This window comes from Rhea pennata, chromosome 3 (genome assembly GCF_028389875.1).
Source record: "Rhea pennata isolate bPtePen1 chromosome 3, bPtePen1.pri, whole genome shotgun sequence".
NCBI classification, from domain to species: domain Eukaryota; kingdom Metazoa; phylum Chordata; class Aves; order Rheiformes; family Rheidae; genus Rhea; species Rhea pennata.
Genome location: NC_084665.1, coordinates 110,191,509 through 110,212,352, shown reverse-complemented (window position 1 = coordinate 110,212,352; position 20,844 = coordinate 110,191,509). Strand labels below are relative to the sequence as shown.

The 20,844-nt window shown below is 41.3% G+C and overlaps 2 protein-coding genes across 5 annotated transcripts in view; one reads left to right on the top strand and one right to left on the bottom strand.

Annotated features, from left to right (window-relative positions):
• The first annotated feature begins 1,912 nt into the window (after nt 1-1,912).
• ADI1 (acireductone dioxygenase 1) lies at nt 1,913-8,345 on the top strand. 3 transcript variants are annotated; one of them, XM_062572993.1, is made up of 5 exons: nt 1,913-2,059; nt 3,523-3,642; nt 4,865-5,044; nt 6,877-7,019; nt 7,726-8,345. In XM_062572993.1, the coding sequence occupies exons 1-4, from the start codon at nt 1,940-1,942 to the stop codon at nt 6,997-6,999; spliced, it is 543 nt and encodes a 180-aa protein (XP_062428977.1). In that variant the 5' UTR covers nt 1,913-1,939; the 3' UTR covers nt 7,000-7,019; nt 7,726-8,345. The 3 variants fall into 3 exon arrangements, with proteins under 3 accessions (XP_062428977.1, XP_062428976.1, XP_062428978.1); XM_062572992.1 differs by having other exon boundaries at nt 6,877-8,345; XM_062572994.1 differs by lacking the exon at nt 7,726-8,345 and having other exon boundaries at nt 4,865-5,064; nt 6,877-6,959.
• An 8,279-nt stretch (nt 8,346-16,624) lies between these two features.
• Nucleotides 16,625-20,844, bottom strand: part of TRAPPC12 (trafficking protein particle complex subunit 12) — a 60,656-nt gene continuing 56,436 nt past the window's right edge. For both annotated transcript variants that reach the window (XM_062572991.1, XM_062572990.1), the window contains 2 exons: nt 20,246-20,333; nt 16,625-18,839 (listed from right to left, as the gene is read on the bottom strand). In XM_062572991.1, the coding sequence (XP_062428975.1) occupies nt 18,597-18,839; nt 20,246-20,333 (331 nt within the window). In that variant the 3' untranslated portion in view covers nt 16,625-18,596. The remainder of the gene's footprint in view (nt 18,840-20,245; nt 20,334-20,844) is intronic.

Here is a 20,844-nt window from a genome sequence, read left to right as displayed (position 1 = left end):
AGCCACAAGAATTGTGATAGACCTAGAAAACTGGCTAGCTACTAGTTAATAGGTGAGTATTTTTTGTTTTCTCCCATACAGAAGTGCACTGTAAAACTCATCTAAGGGTGAGGTAGCACGGTGATTAGATTTTGGCGCTCTCCTTCTAGCTACATACATACATACATACGTACATACATATATATATATATATATTTTAAGAACCTTGAAGGAAAAAATAGTCATCTCTGATCAAATCTCTAGTTGAAGCAGAGTTTAAAAGTGGGATAAACTGTGTACTGGGAATGTGGCATGTGTGTTAGTCTGTATTCTAGAAAATAGTGGCTTTGAAAAATAGGGTAGGTAATGATGGATAAATCATAACATCAGTTAAATAACTGCCTGCAGTAATTCCTAAATGTGGAAACTGGGAATCTCTGACAGGAAACAGTTTCTTGTTAGTTTAATGCAAATGTTCATCATCCTCAGAATAGAAGAAAGATCAGAGGAGAGTTTTAAAATTAAAGATTAAGAGTGGTTAAAGGATGGAAAGTGAATGGTGTTTCTCAACAAGACTGAACAGAGACCTGAGAACCTAAAGAGTGTTGGCAGTTTGAGTCATTCTTTATAGCGAACGAAAACTCTAGAAGGTGTTCCCGTTTGAGATGTAGTTCTGACTGGGTTTGTATGTGATTCTAAAACTAAATGTGAACTATGCCAACATTCGACTAACTTATATGTAATGTTATGGGAGTCTCAGTTAAGTTCTTATTCGGAGTAGATAACCAGTATTGCTTATACTCTACCAGCAGACTAAGACAGAAAGGGAGGAATTGGAGTGTTAAGGAAGGCTCCAGGTAAGAGTTAAAATGAAGTTCTTGTAGCATGAGGCTAAGCTTCTGTGGCTGCAGTGCGACTGCTGCGACGTGAGAACAGGTGTGCGGGAAGTGTTGTGTTCTTTTCCTGGATCCCAGGCCTCACAGTAGCTTTCTGAAATGGGAGAAACTATCATAAAAACTGAAACTCGGAACAGTTAAGGGCTGAAAATAAGAATCCTCTCTTTAGGACTACCAGCCTCTAAAAATTATTTAGAGGTTATACCAGATGCGTAACTTCTAGATAACAGATTCTCAAATTGATTATCAAAACATGATTCTCAGAGAAGGCTATCAGTGTGTTATGGCTCGTGGTGTCTGCGTAGCTGCTGACAAGGGTTTTGGGGAATAGCTTTTTCAGGCATTTTCAGGCCAGTGCCTGTGAAGACTAGCAAACTGCAGGTGCTTCAGGAAATGGCCAGTCCCCCTGTTGCCTCTCTAAGTGCGCTGTTCACCTCCCCCCTATTTATACTTAAAACTACCCCTGAGGAGAAGAAGCAGGTTTGAACTTTCAGTGATGATTTTAAGCAACAGAAACATAATAACAGTGTTTCACTAGCATATTGTGGGAGTGAGAGCATGATGGAGAACCTGCTTCCTCTACAGCTTGCAGTTGTCCTTGCTGAGAGGATTTGTATGCTCGTACAGTGCAGATGGGCTGTTGCTCACTCTGCCTCCTAAGTGGATGGCAAGGTATCTCTGAGGAAAAAGCGAGGGCTCTTCATCTGCTTACCCTCAGGTATGATGGTAAAGGTGCCAAGTAAAAATTTTTAAAATTTTTAGTTTTTAAGCATGTTTGTCTCTGGTGTTTTTTAAACATGCCAACCCCGAGCTTAAGCCTGAAAACTCACTCTGCTGCCTCAAGCACACGTTTCTTAATCATTTTTTCATCTTCCCTTTCAGTTTCTGACACCAGGATCGTAAACCATCTGCGCTGAAAACTGAAGGAAAACGGAAAACAGCCTTGGGCAGCGTGGAGCCGGCGGCCGCGGGCGGCCCCGCGCCTGCGGGGCGGAGCGGCGCTGCGCGGCGGCGGGGCCCGCCTGCCCGCCCGCGGGGCGCGCCGCCCCCGCCCGCCCGGCGCCATGGTGCAGGCCTGGTACATGGACGAGTCCGCGGAGGACCAGCGCGCGCCGCACAGGCTGCGGCCCAACCGCGCCGTCGCCGTGGAGCAGCTGCGCGAGCTCGGCGTCCGCTACCGCAAAGTAAGCGGCGCCCGGCGGGACCCCGCGACGAGCGGCGGGCCCGGCGGGGCCCGCGCCGCTGCTCCGCGCCGGCCTGGGCGCCGCGGCCTCCCCCCGGCGCGGCGCGGCCTCCCCCCCGGCGCGGCGCGGCGCGGCGGTGCTTGGGAGGTTAAACAAGAAATATAAATAGTTTCGCCGCTCTGTGGCCGCTGCCCGCGCCCGGCCTCGGGACGGCGGCGGCCCGGCGGGTTTTTGGTTCGCGGTCTTGAATTCAGAGAGGCTGAACGCGAGGGGGGCCGTGGCTGGCCTGTAGCCCTGACCCGCCTCCGCGGGGTCTCCCGAAACGCGGCACGCGTGGGGCTCGCCGCGCTGCGTTTTGGCGGGTCTGCGGAAGCGCCCTTCTGGGGCGGGTCGGGCCGAGGAGCTACCTGACGGGGAGTGTCTGGCACAGGCTGCTCGTCAAACTGTGGAACGTGTTAGTTGAAGAACTCACGATTACAGGGAAAGAAATCAAATCTCCTGCGCTTGCTGGTGGGTAGATGCTAGAGAAGGAGAGTATCTGTAGGGGACTGTGACATATATTGATGGTGAGACTTAAGTCTTGGGAGTATGTTATTTTGTGTGTCAGGTAAGGGTTTATTGCAAGGGTTAATAAACAACTGAAACTTACGCAAGATAGATAACCTAACCTTAGATAACCTTTCATTTTTCTATGTTGTTGGCACCTCTTCCACCTTCGGGAAAGTACTGAGCCAAGAAAATTAGTTGTAATCCAAAACCATTTAATGAAGTTCTGAAATAACTGGGGAAGACCCTGGACTTGTCACCTCTAAATTAAATCTTACTGCTGTCATGCTGCTGCTGTTTTCCATACTGCAATAAATTTGTGGTTTTGGAAGCATGTCATGCCCAGTGAAAAAGCAGTAGTGGAAGTAACTGGTACAAATCACATACATTTGTGCTAGCATTTCCAAACTTAAGAAACTGGGATGCAGCAGCACCTGAAAGGACTTCCAGATGATGTCTGTATGAGGAGTACAGGATATAGTTGAATCTAATGACTTTGGGTCCTGAATGATAAGCAGACTGTGGGAGCAGTGCGTAAAGGCAAGGTTAATTTTCTTCAACAGTAAATCCTTCTGGGAAGTCCCTGCTCATTTTGAAAGGTCAAGTTTTTATCGTTCTTGATTTTTTTCTCCCCTCTTTAGACTACATGATAACTAGAGAGTAACTGCTAGATTTGTTAGTATCCGGTATATCATCTGACATGCTGTATTTATGCAGTAATGCATTGAACTTTCTGTCTTGGAAGCTAATGGTACATCACCTGTATACCTGTCTGTGTGTGTGTAGGGAGCTAACTTAACTACCCATTCGAGTCATTTGCCTCTCCTTTGACACCCTTGGTAGCTTAGGCTTTTCCACATTAGTGTTTTGAATTGTCTTAAACACTGATTGCATTTTTTTTTCTGCCTATTCATTAGCTGGATGCTGATAACTATGAGACTGATCCACGTCTGAAAGAGATTCGGAAAGCAGAAAATTATTCTTGGATGGATATAATAACTATACAAAAAGACAAGCTTCCAAATTACGAAGAAAAGGTATGCAAGTCACCACTTTTGGATGAGGAGTTGAGCTCTAAAGTCAACCACTAGAGTGTGCAGCCAGCTTCTGACATGTATATGTAGACTCCACTCTTTAGAGATGAGATTATTTCCATGTTTAAAATACATCCCGTACTGATGTCCTTATCAGTTTTATTATTATTTTGAAAATAGGAGAGGATAGACTTTTTGCTTTCATAGATTGCCTTCAAGGATTTTTAGGATAGTTTGGTGTCATGTTGGAACTAAGGCAGTTACAAGTAGAACCCTGCAAATCCTAACCTGTTCTCTGAGAGCCTCAACTGGGTGAAGGTGGGCTGTTGCCAGCTGTGGGCTCTGAAGGCTGAAAAAATGCATTAACTGAAGAATATCTTAGAGTCTGACTACTTGCAAAATTAATCTTTTCAAAATATATATTAATATCATGGAATATGAGGGATATATTCCTTTAGCAAGAAGGTTTTTTTTATATTTTTTGTATTTTTTTTTAAAAAAAGGGAAGTTGGTATCCTAACTGTTTCAAAACAGAAGAATATAAACACTGTCAGGTTCTCAGATAAGTGTTCCAGAAAGAACTTTCTCTTCCCTGTCTCGGGATGTTGGTATGCAAGTCTGACTTGAATGCAATAACTCAGGGGATTAACAGTGGTATTTCACCATATTTTCATTCAATATTTGTCTATATATCTTTTTTATTTTTTCAGTCTTATTGTATTGTACTGATTTAAAGTTCTTGATAAGGTGAAATAGATGAAGTACTTATTAATGCAGTAGTTGGGCCATGTTTGGCACTAATTACTTTTTGATATAGAAAATGAGGTATGGTAGTTTGTGAAGCTAGTTCAGTCTTCAACAACTGTCAACCTTAACTGTGGGGACCAAACCCTGCGACGGGAAGCTTTGCCCTCTCCTCTCTCAAATGGATTTGAGCGTTACTGTGACTCAGAATGTTCTTTCTGTTTATTGTCAGTGATGCATCTTCCTTTGGAAGTACAGCACTATGGTTAGAAGTGTCCTGAGACTGGGTATAGTCTCAGGTCTGACCAGAGACTGGTCTGACCAGATTGACCACTTTAACTGTTAAAGTCCCTTAGTTAAATGACTATGCAGTTACTGTTTAAAATCTTCTGGTTTTTTATGCTTTGCCAAATGTTTCTACAGGATTTCTTTGCAGTTTTTCCTATCTTCAGCAATCTTAAGAGACATTTGCTATCCCTAGATAAAAACATTTTATGAAGAACATTTGCACCTAGATGATGAAATTCGCTACATCTTAGATGGATCTGGCTATTTTGATGTTCGAGACAAGGATGACAAGTGGATCCGTATTTTCATGGAAAAAGGAGACATGATAACCCTCCCTGCTGGCATATATCACCGATTTACACTGGATGAGAATGTATGTTGTTACAGATTACAGTAAATTTTGGTGATAAATCATACAATCATAGAATGGTAAGGTTGGAAGGGACCTCTGGAGATCATCTAGTCCAACCCTCAGCGTAGCCCATACGGGGATTGAACCCGTGACCTTGGCATTAGCAGCACCACACTCTACCCAACTGAGCTAAACCTGCCCCAAAATATGTGATTGTATTTCATATTAGTAAGTGCATGCCATGAGGCTTGCAGTTCGTTAGCAAACAGTATTAAATATGAAATAGGAAAATGAAAAATACTAAATAATTCATAGCATCTGAACTAGCATCTGAACCTTTCATCTGTAGGTCACAAATCTAACTTCAGCTCATCAGCTGTAACTGCAGGTCATTGCCACGTGATACTTGTAGTGTAGCTGATATGACAGTGGTGTGCCAAGCCCTGTGGCTGTCCCTCGCACCGTTGCCACTATGTTTCATTGAGGAGTGGAGATGGATCCTTCTGTGTTGCCTTGTTGATTGTCTCTTGTGGGGGTAAACAGAGCAGTGTTTATCTGTGTGCAGCAGTGCCGTTTTTTCATGAGCGCTAATCACCTTCAGCGTGATTTAAGGGTCCAGAACTACTATTTGCAGCTAGGAGATGCTAGGCTGAATGTTGCCTTCGCAGTAACTGATCAGCTTTAGGAGGGTATTTTTGGCCATGGGCTTGTGAGATTGCACACATAGTTGTGGTCTGTGTGCCTATGTTTGTAATCTCGGCCTCAGCCCTGGAAAATGGGGGGAATTTGTACTGTTGTACCTTTGTGTAGGAAAACCCCATCTCTGACACACCTCTGGTGTGTGGTATAATGTTAAATCAGCTGCCTGGGTAGCAGATACTGCTTATGTAGGAAAGGAAAGCCTGACTTTTAATGTCTGCAATTAGAGATTTGAAGTGAATCAGCTACAGTTGCTGATCTTAAAGGCTTTTTCTTTATGTGACCAAAATACAAGGGGATATGGGTTGAGAGTTGGGAATGGGTATGGATTGAGACTTCAGGAAGATGTTTTAAATGCCCTTTTCAGGGACAGTAGTCCAGAAATGCTGTCTTCATATTCCTACTGAAGTTTCTTATGTATTTCTAGACCCTTCAGATCTTTACTGCCTAACTTTACTCCTGACGTTGCAGAGCACCTGAATGCAAGATAAGCACTTACTAGCATTTACAAAACAGATAGAGCCTAAATTTGCAGTGTAGTTAAGAGGAGAAGAGTTCCCTACAACACAGTAGTTAGAGCACTTTTCCAGGATATAAAATTCCCTTCTCTGCTTCCACAGCTGCACTTTCTGACCTGATTAGCTGGCTCTAGGGGCTCTTACTTCTTTCTTTTGAAGTCTGAAGACTCATCACTTTCCACAGCATTATTTGTTGACTGGTTTGTGCATTTCCATCCAGCTTTTCTGGCTCCCACTCCGAGGCTTCTGATATTCCTCAAGCATTGTGTAGCGACCTTGGGTGTTATGAATGTCATTGTATAACTAAGTAACAAGGAGTTAAGTTCCACATTGCTCAGTATTGTGGATTTAGTGCAAAATAATTTGCACAGGACTACTTTTTTGCTTTCTTTGAAACAGAAGCGCTATGGTTTGCAATGCAATGTAGCAATGCTTAGTTGGGACATCTCCCGTTGCAGTAGCTGGGAGCTGGAAAGCAGCATAGTGGTACGATTCTCTGGAACATGTGGAGCTGTCAGTCTATCTTGAAATGCTCTTGAAAATTGCTACCTAAGTGCAATGAAACTGTTTACTTTGGAATTAAGATCCTGTGGAAAGGAGCTCTTCCAGTACTTTGTGACTTTTATTCTTTGACAGAATTACGTGAAGGCAATGCGGCTATTTGTTGGAGAACCAGTCTGGACAGCGTACAACCGGCCAGCTGATCATTTTCCTGCTCGGAAACACTATGTGAAGTTTTTGACTGAAGCAGCACACTAATGTTTTCTGAAGCCTGATAGGTGAAACAGCCTTAAGCTCTGTCAGAATAAATGTAAATGGTGTCTTGTATGTACTCTTAGAATCATAGAATCATAGAAAACAATAGGTAGAAAAGTCACCTGGAAGTCATCTAGTCCAATCAATTGCTCAGTGTAGGGGCAACTTTGAAGTTTGATTAGGTTCCTCAAGGCCTTGTCTACTTAAGCTTTGAAAATATCCAATGGTGGAGATTTTACAGTTTCTCTGGGCACCTATTTCAGTGCTTAACCACTGTCATGGGCAAGAATTTTTTCTTTATGCCCAGTGTGAACTCCCTTGTTGCAACTTGTGGTTGTTGCCTCTTGCCCATTCACTGAATGCCTTAGATGAGTCTGGCTCTATGTTCTCTTCAATCCTTTCCTCTAGTAAGAGACTCCAATTAGATCCCTTTTACCTGTCTTTTCTCTAGGCTAGACAAATCAGTATCCTCACCTGGACTGCCTCTAGTCCAGCTAATGAAGATGCTAAACATTATTAGCCCTAATTTTGATTAGACTGAGGAACATTGCTCATAACCAGATTACAGTTAGACTTGAACCACTGACTAATTTGAGCCTCATGGTCCAGCAGATTTTTACCACCTTGCAGTCTGTCTCCAATCTCGCGATAAGACTGCTGTGGGAGTCAGTGTTGAAAGCCTTGCTAAAATCAAGCTAAATGGCATTTGCTGTTTCCCCTCTTCCACAGAGCCAGTTGTGTCTTCCTAGATGGCGGTCAGGATGATCGGGCACAATTTACCTTCAGTAAACTGATGCTGGCTGTTCCCAGGCACCTTTTTGTATTTCACATGCCTGGAATGACTTCTATGAAAACTTGCTTCATAATTTTCCTGGTGACTGAAGTGAGACTGACCAGCCTGCAGTTCTTCCTTCTCACCTTTTTTGAAGATGGATGTAGCATTTACCTTTTTCCAGTTACTAAGATTTCTCCTCATCTCTATGACATTTCAAAGATGACAGCAGCCTTGCAGTTACATTAGCCGATTGCATTTACACTTGCTCAGGAATCCATTTTCTATCCTTTTTTTCTTGATATTTCTGGCAGGTAGAATTGGGAGAGGTGGGCTACATTAATATTCATTCTGTTCTGAATCCATGCTAATGAAGTATGTGGGATTCTGTTTTTAATTAAAGAAAATAAACCCTCCTTCATTTTTGTCTAAAAATGTTCGCAAGATAAATCTGCATGATCAGCATTTTAGTATGCAGCTTTCCTAGTTCTGCCCTGGTATGCAAAACTTTGTTTTTCTTGCAGTAAAATGAAGAAATTTGCTCTTATGACTTATTAATAAAATTACTTTGTCTTGAGTGTGTGTGGGGTTTTTTTTTTTTTTTTTTGTCCTAATGTTAAAGACATGTTCAACACAGTGTTGCTTTTATTCCTTGTGCTGCTGCTGGCTTGTTCTGTAATACTGGATAAATCATTTACTGTGTGCCTCACTTTCTTTAGTTGTAAGTGGACATAAGTAGACTTAAATTTGCTAGTTCAGTTGCTTGAGGTTTTCAGTAGATGTTTGCAGTTGCACAGTATGTGCTGGCCCTTAGCAGGGGACAGAGGAGTGGTGTCTGGGACTATGCATTTGCTTTTTACAATGACAGGATCTGTCCATGCAGATAGTCCCTTGCTCCAACTTCTAGTTGGTGATGAGAAACACAGATTTTTCACTGACACTAGCTTGTGTGGCTATTTAAGCTGTATGCAATTAATACCAGCTCCTATTTTGCAGCTTTCAAAAGGAATATGAATCTAGAAAGAAGTTGAAATTTGAGCTTATGGAAATCTTCATAAGGTAACGGACAGATTAGACTGATTTAAATTGCCTGCTGCCCTTCTGCTATGGGTAGAAGGACATCCTGTCTTCAGCAGGAGACAGTATTTTCATCATTCTGTGGCAGCATTACTTACAATGATTTGCAGAAGTTTTAATTCTTTAAAAGTGTTTCTGAAAACAGATTTGCTATTTTGAAATGAAATTGTGCTAGCTTTTAAAATAAAAGTTGGAAACGATGAGTAAAGAAGGCATATATTTCCTGCCTTGCTTGCATGAAGACAGGGCTAGATACCCAACTGCTTGTTCTGCTAGTGCTAAGTTGAATTGGTGGAGGTGGGGTGCAGGCACAACCCAAGCTTGCAAAATGCAAGCCCACACAGAGCTCATTTCTGCCTGCATTAGCTCTTGTGCAGTGGTTAATTAGTCTGGAGGAAAATCAGTGTTATTAGCAAATCTGAGTCCTAACCATAGTGGCACACACTTCCTCAGGCAGGCATGCATGAATGCTGTGCTGTGTCTCCACCTGCCTCTCTGGGTCAGGGGTTTGTGTGCAGCCCTCCACATCCATGGTAGAGGCATCTGAGTATCCTTTTGTCTTTCGCACAGCTCTCCCACACACTGGGACATCCTGTTCCCACTATGAACTTCTGGGATTTTTCAAAGACAAGCTACAGGAATAAATGATAGTTACTGCCTGCAGCAAGATTTATTTCTTTGACTTACATGCCCCCCAAAATTGTATTTCAGAAGGGAAAGTAAAATGACTGCTTTTCCCTTGTGCTGGTATTAGTCCCTGGCATCCAGTCTAATTTATCTTCTCTCTGCTTTTATTTTCCTTTTTAACAGAAGTCGACAGGAGACCAGTCATTTCTCCTAGTTCTCCTATGGGCCCTTCTGTTTTGATTTGCTCTTTCTTGCTCTCTCTTGCTGCAAAAAAAGAGCAGTGGAAACAGTGAAGTGAGATCTTAAGAACTCCATTTACAGCACAGTCATCCCATGACAGACCGGGGGAGCTACTAGAAGGAGAGGACAGGTAATGCAGTCTACTCAGGAGAGATTTACAGTGTGAAGGCAATGATGAGGGGATAAATAGTAAAGGAGCTGCCCATAGCAATTGCTTTCAACAATGTGACCTCGGAAACAAAACTGAACCGCCTTGCTTTGTTGTCTCAGAGGAGGAATATATACACCTGGCACAGCACCCATCTCTTGGCTGTCAAGAATAACACATGATAACACTGCTGAAGATCGTTCATCATTTTCACAGCACAATGCATTCTGCTGCTGCGAGGTGGCAGTGGCTGTGGGGGTCGCACCGTTAGCGCTCTTAAATACATGCCCTTTATGGCTTGGGTGCCTTTGAAAGGTTGAAAGCTTTGCTCTCCAAAAGTATTTTTGTCAGCTGGGGAAAAAGGTAGTGTTGGACCTGTATAACGTTTCTTCAGCTGTGAAGAGATTACATGGGAGATTACAGAAGAAACAGCTGGACAGAAAAAGTGTTAATAATAAACATTTATTCTGGAGAGTGGAGGGGAAGGAGTGAGAACATACAGTTCCTTGCAGATGAAAAATGCATTTATTTTTACTGTCTTTTTTTGCAGGGTCTTTTTTTTTCTTTTTTTTTTGGTCTTCCACAGCTCTAAAAGTGAGAAGTGAAATCAATGCTTTTTTTCATCCAAAAACAGGAGCCTGTTTTACTGCAGCTAGTGGAGAATCTTGGTGCATTGATGTAGTATTAAAATTTATGTAAGCAGTACCAGCAACACCATGTTGGCAGTGTTAACTCAGACAAGGGGAATACTTCAAACCCTCTAGAATTAGGTTAAAGAAAAAAAAAAAGTAGATGAAGTGGTGTTGAATTGCGAGCTTTGAAGATAGCTTTTTGGTACCTATGTATCAATTTTCACATTAACCCAACCTTTTCCTAGTACATACAAGTAACATGTACCTCTGTTTCTCATGACCAGCTTGAGAGTGCTGTGCCCGTGTTTTCTGCAGCTGAACTCAAAAGAAGGCTGTGGGTGATCAGTGGGCTTTTTGTGAAGTTAGATGAGCAAACAGAGGGCTGACAAAATCGATGACCCTGCCCTCCTTTTCCTATGTGCCCTGGCACATAAAGGGTTTACCCAGGGAAGCTGATTGTTGTAATGCTAAGCCATTTCACAGCCTAATGAATAAAATTCATCCACTTGAATAGGTGTCTTCATGGAAGAAAAAAGAAGACCACCTGTGAATGGTTGATGTGTGCTCATTAGAGCACTGGCCTAGAGCGAGGGGGTGCTGTTCCAAGTCCCTGCTGGGAATGAGACAAGAAGAAGATAAACACCTCCCTCCCAGAGGCCTGGTGAACACTTCTATCACTGCACGTGTGCTTCTGCTCTCAGGCTTTGGCGTAGGGGCTGTGCTGCCCTTCCAATGAAACTAGTATCTACATCAGGCACCTAGTCCGGGGTATGCTGGGTGTTAAGTGCCTGTGAGATCTGAGTCTCACTGAAAGAAAATGCTAATGGAAAGGGGTGTCTCACCCTCAGCTGCAATTAGATAATTAGATCCTTCCACTGCTGCAGTTAAGCAGAGGGGTTTAAACACAGGCCTCCTATAGATGTCTGACACATCTTGAGCTCTGTTTGCTCTGTGACTTTGGAAATTTTAGAAATGTGAGAATTAAACAGACCTATACACATTACTCATCAAGTTCAGCCCTCTCCAAGACCTGGCTCTCAAGCGATAAATATTTGTTCAGAATATCTATCCCCCATGACTCTGTTTGCTTCCAAGCACTCCTCAATACCATATAGTGCTCTCCAGTGCTAAAGGAGGAGTCGCGTTGTGCTTGTGCTCTGTGCTCATCCTTTCCTTACAATCTCCTTTCCTGTCTTTTATGCTAAGTTAGGTCTCTTGAACACCAGGGTGTTGCCAAATAGCTGGCCAATAACTAACCTGGCAGGGCTCTGCAATCTCTGTGAGGGCTTTTAAGTCTTTCTGTAAGCCAAATCTTTTTGATCTCTATTTCACAATTTTGATAGTTATACTATTCTGTTCCCGATTTTGCATAAAAACTATTTTCCCGGGCTTGTCTATGCTTCACTCTAGAGAAGGAATAGTTCCAAGCTCCTGTAATATCAGAGACACAGACCCTTTGCAAGGAGACCAACTGTGCTGCAAGAGTTGCTGAACTGCAAGGACTCCAACCCAGACTCAAGCAGCTGTATTCAAGCTGTGAGGAAGGTAGTGCCTGTCTGAAAAAAAATGAGGCAAAGTGTAGAAAAATACAGTCTTTCTTGATCCAAGTGAATGGACAGTGAGGCTAGCAGCAAACCTATAGCTTCTGCATTTATTTTCTTACGCAGTCATGCTTTTAGAGTCTTCATCCATATTCGTTTTTCCTCCCCACTTGACTATTTATTTATCTTTGATGTATTGTCCAGTGTGAATGTCTACATGATACATTACAACACAGCGCTGAAAGACTCAGCTGTGTTGAGTACTAGCTTTAAACAAGCACTGAGGTACTGCTGTGGTACATTGCTCAGGGATACTGGAGCTCACTGCGACTTGTTCACAGATGCTGAACCTCCTACAGCCCAAGGGGGGAGTTGTCTAATGAGTGGCCGAGAACAGGCTGCTGTGTCTGGGTGCTTTGAGTCACTCCCTAAAGGAGCCTCATGTTCTCTTTCATTTGACCAGGTCGTAAGGTGGCCTTTGTGAGTCCTCTGCGATGGGGTGCCTATACATTGTGTTACAATGCACAGCGCAGCACTTCTGTAGAGCGCCAACTCTGGAGGACCAAGAAGCTGCTATTGCCCTGTCTGGAGGTTGCAATTCCTTCTCCCTGAGCAGCCTTCTGCGAAACCTGGAGCGAGGTGCTCTGGCTCCTCATTTAAGGCAAAGCAGAGCAGGGAAATGGTCCCCCAGAACTAAGCAGACCACTAGAATGAAATGGAGAAAAAAATGACTGAGCATCTGAAGTGCTACACAGCTCTGGCACCAAAGGGCTGCTTCTACTCAGGCTCTCAGTGGGGAAACATCTGAAATTTGGTGCCTGTATGAGATCAGCCACTTGAATAGGTGTCTTCGTGGGAAAAAAAAAAGAAAAGAAAGAAAGAAAACCACCTGTGAATGGTTGATGGGTGCTCATTAGAGCACTGGCCTAGAGCGAGGGGGTGCTCAGGTTCCAAGTTCCTACTGGGAATGAGACAAGAAGACAAGCACCTTCCTCCCAGAGGCCTAATGAACACGTCTATCACTGCACATGTACTTCTGCTCTCAGGCTTTGGCACGGGGGCTGTGTTGCCCTTCCAGTGCCCCTGGGAGCCTGAACTGGTGCTGAACTTGACAAGTGTCAGATCTTCTGTGCACTCAGCACATCAGGTCCCAGTGGCAGGACAGGCACTCTCCTGCTTAGTTTTTTGACTGCTAGATTTGGCTTGAACTACAAATTTACTAGATGATAGGATGGTTTCCCAACCAAGGCAACCATTTAATACCAACTGCCAGAAACCAAGGCATATAAAGACTGAGGTGGCAGCTGAGCAACACAGAAGAATACACCTAGTAGCCGAATACCAGCTTTACATTTTTGGTCAGGCAGGCTAGGGGCCTGTTACTGTGTGGGAATTAGCTAATCAGATTGGGATTCTTTGTTGTGACAAAAGGCAGTGGCCCAGTTACAGACCAGATGGCTGTAAACAGACCTAGTCTGAATTAGGGATGAGGGATCAGTTCTGCTCTCTGCCACTAGAGTGTGTTCCAGCATCTAAATTACTTGCTCAAACCCTGTTCTACAAATAATGGATTTTTTTTTAAAAAAAAAAACCAGCCCTAGTAATTCCATTTTGAAGCTTTTAACTTCAGTATTTTCAGTTTAGCACTGACAGTTCTGACAATTTTTCAAAGTCAGAAAGGAACTTTCTCTCTCCCTTTCCCTGCCTCAGATAAATATCATATACTTTTCCTCCCTTTTGTGTGGATAAATTACAAGCTATAGTTGCAGGGTTTTGGACAGATTCTTTTAATGGCAAGCACACTTACATATAATACAGAGCTATCTGCAAAAGACCACCCAGAGCTGTAACAAGATTAGCTGTTGATCCAGGACAACTGAGAAAAGGCAACAATTGGATCCTCTCCCCACCTGCTACCTTTCTGTTCTTCCCTAACACCAAGACTGTGACCATTTCACCCACCGTATGAAGGTAAGACCCTCTAAATTTGTAATCACGAAGCTGATTGGAGAAGTAGGTAGGAAAGCAGCTTTCTGCTGTCACCTGAAAGTTAGTGCCGGAGCTTGTTTGCATTCAGCACTGCTGAACTGCTGTTCTTGTGCTCCATGCAGGTTCCTACAATGTGAAATAGCTCATTAGTAAAATACATTTTTCCTAATGTTTTGTTAAAAACGTAGAAATCAAGGTGCAAAGGAAGGGTAGTATCACCTCTTGAGCTCATATTATTGGTGTGAGCTTCCAGATAAAAATAGTCTTCTAACAACTTCAGAGTTTCCCTGGCCTTTGCTCACAACAGCAGCAATCTAGGCTGCTATTTTAGCAATGCCAGATAGGTAGAGTCTGGCTGCTGTGTTATTCCACCTATATGGAATAAATTTAAATCTTTATTTGATAGTTCAGTTCTGTTTTCACATATTGCTTAGATTGACTGCAAGTTGGAGAGGGAATTTAAGTTTATTACTATGGCTAAATATGACTGGAGATACTGCACAGCTTAGAAACTTCTGTTGGATGGCTACAATGGTGGGATAAAGCCCATTAGTTGTTAGTATACAAATGAGACAGAGGTAACTTACCCGGTGTGCACAGATCACACCCCACTTACCACTCCAATCTGATTTGGAACACAGGTGTGCCAAGGGCTGCAGAACAAGGGCTGTTTGTCCACCACCTTTCAGACCACCAAAATGCCAAAGAGAATCTTGTTGCCATGCAGCCTATCCAGGTGGGATTGTTATTCCTCATAGATCCTGCTGTTGTAAACCTCAGGGATGCAGAGGAATCTGAAGAGGGTTTTTGTTGGCAAAGCGAGCTTTCATCCAACTTGCACATGACTGCGCAAGTGCTCATGCTGGTGTAAAAGATGGGGTAGATGGAAGAATGATCACCCCTTCATCAGACAATCTTAGACTGGCTTAAGTCCACTGTGGAGTCCAAGTGCAGAGGCACGTTTGCATGTGCCTTTGGGGGGAATGTTTAATGGGTCCAGTCCAAAAGCTGAAGCACTACAAACATGTCAATGACTAGCTGGTTGGAGGATGTCAGTGTCACCTAAAATTATGAGTTAGGTACTAGAAATGGCAGATAGATGCCCAATTCCTTTTCAGAATCTGGGTCTCCATGCATAATGTAATTATTCGAATGTCTGAAGTACAGCTTATTTGCTCCTCTTTTAATAAAAAAGGAAGTTTAAATGCAGAACTTCTGTTAAGGCACATTAAGCTTTAAGACTTGAATGCAACAGTCAGCTCATTCAGGCTACACTTTGCACAGCCTCCGTCACTTAGCCAGATGATACACTCATGCTGTGTTTTAGAACCGAGCTCTGCCCTCATTTACACCAGGAACCCTCATTAAATTCAGTTGAATTCATTGAATTTAACAGGATTGCCTGGTGTAATTAATGCTTCTAGGACAAATTTTGTCCTTAGCTTTAAGGCTTTAATATCATATATAGCATTTAGATGTATAACTTGTAGAACATACATAGGAAATTCAAGCACTTAACTTGTATATATGTTAAATCCAAACCATAAAGTGTCCAAGTGACATTGACACTATATTTCTTGCATTTTATAAACAGTTAACAATTTGCATAAATCCAGCAGTGATAATATGCCTTTGCATTTAAATTTTAATTATTCTGCAAGTCTACCAGGATGTCACTTGTTTAATGGCTCAGTGAGCTTAGAGGTCACCCAGTCCAAGCCTCCTCTACCGGAGTTTTTATCTAAGTAAAAGCTTCTACTAATAAGAACGCAGCAAACATGCTGAAATGAGATCTATGTAGTGATACATATGAATTAAAATTTAGAAAAACTTGATGAACAGGGGATTATGTTTTCAGGATTTTTTTTAATGATTACTTGACTCTGACTAGGATCATAAATTTGAATACAGCCAGAACACAGGCTGTCATTTACATCTAAAGTGTCTATAAGGCACTACTAAATCAAAAAAGGAAGCATTTTATTTCTAGACTGCGTAGTGGCTTCAGCATGCTGGATGATAGTGAATCATGCTATTTTTACTTAGAAATGCAAACGACAAATCACTCTTCCTGAAAGTGTAGACTATAGTTGCAGAGGTGAATATATCAGATAACAGTCTAATACAACCTGACCTTAAGCAAAATACATGGGAATATCTGTTATATTATTATTAATTTACACATCATTGTAAAATATTCTCAAGGTCTTCCAGCACAGTGATGGTGGTTGCATACCAGGACTTCTCTCTATCCATAAGAAATCCTAAACACAAGAAAAAGTGGTCTGTTTTGGAGAAAACATAATACTCAAATTATAATGAGTGGAATGAATAATATGACATATTGGATCAGATCAAGAGTTGTGGCAAACTAAAAATTAAACTGATTTCAGCTGAATCTTAAAGAAACCGAGAATTTGTCCACTTATTGTTATACCTCAAGTTACAATATTTTATTACAGTATGTGTGTATATCTATATTTATTTACACATATCATGTAAATAAATAAATATAGTAAGTATACTGTTTATGAACAGTAACAAATTACTCAAAGTAACTACTTTTATTTCACTACATTTAAATACTAATTAAAGCGTTCTGTGCATGAATTGTTTAAATCCACTTGAAGTAGGCGGTGCTGAATCTTTCATTTTTTGAGTTTAGCAGTGGTATCTGAGGTCAAGTCTACTCACATGCTTGTTTTTCTTGCACAAATTTAATTCAGATTCGGCTATGGAAATAGCTGAAATACTGATTTAAAATTTTTCAGTTGATTGGTATATATCTATTTATTGTTTCAGTATATAATATGTAAAACATACATATACTGTAGACATGCAACAAGTTTTGTCTCTGTGTAAGAGAAGCTATAGGCTTAAGACTTACATGAAGATCAGCAATTTTTAGGCACCCTCAATTTTTTACTTGTCCAGCTTGCAGCAGTTTTCAAATAATCTCATTTTTTGAGAACAACCTTTTGGACCCCTCATCTTAATGAGTTACTAGCCACTTATTTTAACAAGAGTTATTAGTTACTTAAAAATACAGGTGAAGGTGTTTACAGATGGTGAGAACTAGTTGATTGGTGTGGCAGATTACATAACCCAAAGAGGTGTTTACCATTACAGAACTGGTCCAAGGCTGTGATTTATGACAACGAGCTACTCCAGTTGCTGAACGTTACTCTAATCTCCGAATGATCCAAAAATGACAAATAGACGTATACATTATTTATATTCACATACAATGATAGGTAGTACCTGGATTGATTCTTTACAATACAGATGAAGGGAGAAATGATAATAGAGGTGTGAAATATACTGACACCACAGAAGTACTGTGATTCTAAAATTCTGTGGTTCTGAAGAATGCCAAAATCACATATTACGATGCTGTTCCAGCAATGACAGTTGCCTTGTGCTCTGTCTCACCCCATTTGCTTCCACTATGTGTGACCCAGCCCTTATCTACCTCTGCATCCTTTTCCCTGGGCAATACTCCATGCGTGGCGTCTTCACTTTGGTAGTGGGAAAAGAGGGGGCCTGGGCTGCAATAGATTGTGTTTCCTTTCTCCCTGTCTGGCAATGCTCCTTTCTCTAGAGAGCAACATGCCACAAGGGAGCAGCAAGGTCTGTCTGCACCAACAGGAATCCACATGCCCTGGGACAGGCACTGGGAAGATGGCTGTAGTATAGGAGGTAAAAGATACATATGCATGTGTATGAAAATGAGGGGGTTCCTAGTACAATCTGTGCTGCATTTGCCACCATAGCAGGAAATATATCTTGGCCTGGTAACATTAGGTGGACTACAGAGTGGAAAGAGGAAAAAGGTAATGAAGAAAGGTTTAGTTCAGCAATAGAGAGGGAAATCCTCCACTCCTGTCCTCACCTTTTCAGAACCTAAATGCTTTAATTAAGAAGATGTAATGGCATCACAACACCAAAAAAGTACTGGGACATCCTTTAGTGTCATTCAGGTGATACAGTTCCTCACAGTATGGTGGCTGTCTACCAATTTCACTTGAAAGCAGAGGACATTAAATTCTAGATCAATTCTTGCTGCTCCCTTCCTGTAACAGTTGAGCATACAACAGTACTACACTTAATATTTTGATGGTAAATGAGACAGAAACAATAAAAGCAGCTGAAGATATGTGCATTCAGAACTTCATCTCTGTAATACACATACTGATAGCCTGTCAATATCTTTTAGCTATCATCTGATGAAATTAGCTCATTACTCACAAATTACTGAAAGATTATAGCAATCATCAAGCTAAAGTAGGTCAAATGCAGTTTTTCCTTTAAAAAGAATGAGAGTAACTGATTGTTTGCATATCCTGTAATGAGGCATAACCATAAACAGTCATAGACTTGCATGGATGAAGCTGGCTATAGGTCAGCATAAAATCTTCACAGTGGTAGTCAGGACTGCTAGAGATAACATAGCTTCTGTAGTAATGCCACTGAATATTCATAACTGAAGAGATTTTATTTCACATTTACACATTAGCAAGAGTATATACAATTTTAAAAATGAGCTTTGCTGGAAAAAAAAAGTTGGAAATGATCTATCCTAACTTGAGACACTGAGTATTAAAGCTATCACCCTCTTTGAGGGCTACAGCCTCTAAAAGGGCCTGCTTCTTCTGCATGCTGCGGGATGACTCCAATTCATACATAGTTGTCAAGTTGAAAAGAACGCTCTCGTGTAGGTAGTGTTCAGGGTCCTGCTGAACCATTCCTTCCAATTGCCGGAGGGAATCCTTCAATTTTCCCAGATAAAGAAGACAAACAGCAGCATTGTTATTAGCCTAGAGAAAAACATATTTTAAGTGAGTAACTATATACATATATGTGTGTATGTGTGTGTGTATACATATACACACACACAGAGACATGCACACACATACATATATGCCTTTAGAAGTGGTGAGAGAGAATAAAAGAGATATATAGCATCTGCAGTAAAAGCAAATTTACTGTGTGCAAAAAATTACTTTTTTTGTGTGTACAAGTAACTAAAATATATTATCAATCTTATATTCCAGTCCTTTCCTTTTTGTTATTTTCAAGATCTGTCCTGTGCCAAAAGGACTTCTAACAGCTGAAACTCTAGAAGGTAAGAGAATCTAAAACATAATATAAATAGTACAGGACATTACTCAGTTAATTTTAAAAGTCAGTTGAAAAAGATGGCAGAAATTACATTAGCCCTGAATGCTGTCATTTTCATAGTTTTTAAAATGACTTCACTGTATCTTCAAAAGTCTTTTTCTCTCTAGTTTATCTATATAAGAGCCACACAAACAACAAGTAGAAATTATCTTGCCATGAAGGCATCTGCAACTGACTGCAAGTAAATTCAGCAGGTAGAGCAGTCTGAATAAATGCTCGGTGATCAAGTCCCATTCCATTTCCTCACCACACAAGGGGTTTTACGAGTTACCAGAAGATTTTGACAGTACAAAGCTATGCAACACATTTAGCAGTAACAACCTTCACACTTTCTGAAAGCTGTAGACAAAGGAAGAATACAGCCCTTTCTTTTGCCCCCTCTCTTCAGGAAAGCTTACCAGATCTCCCACAGTTTATAACACACGCTATTCTACAGCCTGCAGACTGATGCGAGCCATGTACTTGTTAAGCTCGGGCCCCACAGACCCCTTGGCCCAGGCTCCCGGGGGTAAGCTGCGGCCGTTCCTAGGAACGCTACTGCACAACTATGCACTGAAAGCTGCCAAATGTACAAATAACAAAAGTAAAAGCAGCAAACAGCTATTCTTTGATCTCTGCTCGTGATGGGAATCCTAGGCTCTGATATACAACATGTTAAAATGTTGATGGTATCCCTTCAATGCTATATGAAATCTCGTTAATCCTATATACATTAGCAGCTGCCATTACCTTTTTTTTGACATACATGTCTATGCTAAAAATAGTGAATGCAAAAAAACCTGCTTTTGCAAAGATCCTGTAAAATCATAATGTATTGATCTACATGCATGACTAAGTATTCATTCCCTTCATATAAACTGATTCTACATTTTCCATCTTTGTATCTTATCTTTATGTATACTAAAAGCTCTGTGACACGTAGACATCATCTAATTGTTCCATAAAGCTCTGAGCACACTCTGGGTACTAATTAAATCCATGAATGAAGCATAACGAGAATAATTTAGGTATTCATTATAAATATAGCAATTTGGAGATTTACCACAGCATTTGATGAATCAATCCTTAAAATTTCTGTGAAGAATCGATGAGCTTCTGCAAAATTATTCTGACCAAGGTGGAGAAATGCTCTAGAAAGTAAGTGACATATGAATGAATTATCTTGAAAAACTCAAGGTGATAATATATTTTAAAAGAATGGACACCATTTTTTATTTTTCCTATTACAGATGTGCAAGTTTCTGACATTTGCTCTTCACGGTGTAATTTTTAGCCAGCAAGGAGACATTGATTTACAGACAAATGGAGTGACACCTTGCATCATTTGGCTATTATATATTCTGCCTACCAAAGCAATAGTCTCCATTGTGTTTTTATTAATTAAAATGCAGTTACTCTCTTCCTGGAATTACTTCTCTTTAAGAAATGAGCCACGCTATACCATTTTCAGAATGCTTTGGAATAATATTTTCTAAATATATTAAGCCAATGTGCTAAACATTACACCTGAGCTCCCCATCATGCAGCTCAGTTTACTACTATATATGCTAGCATTCTTTGAAACTAACAGGCAGCAGCTTTACTAGCAGATCTGACTGCAGGATAAGGGCCCAAAATAGTTTCTCCTCTCTCAAGAGTTAT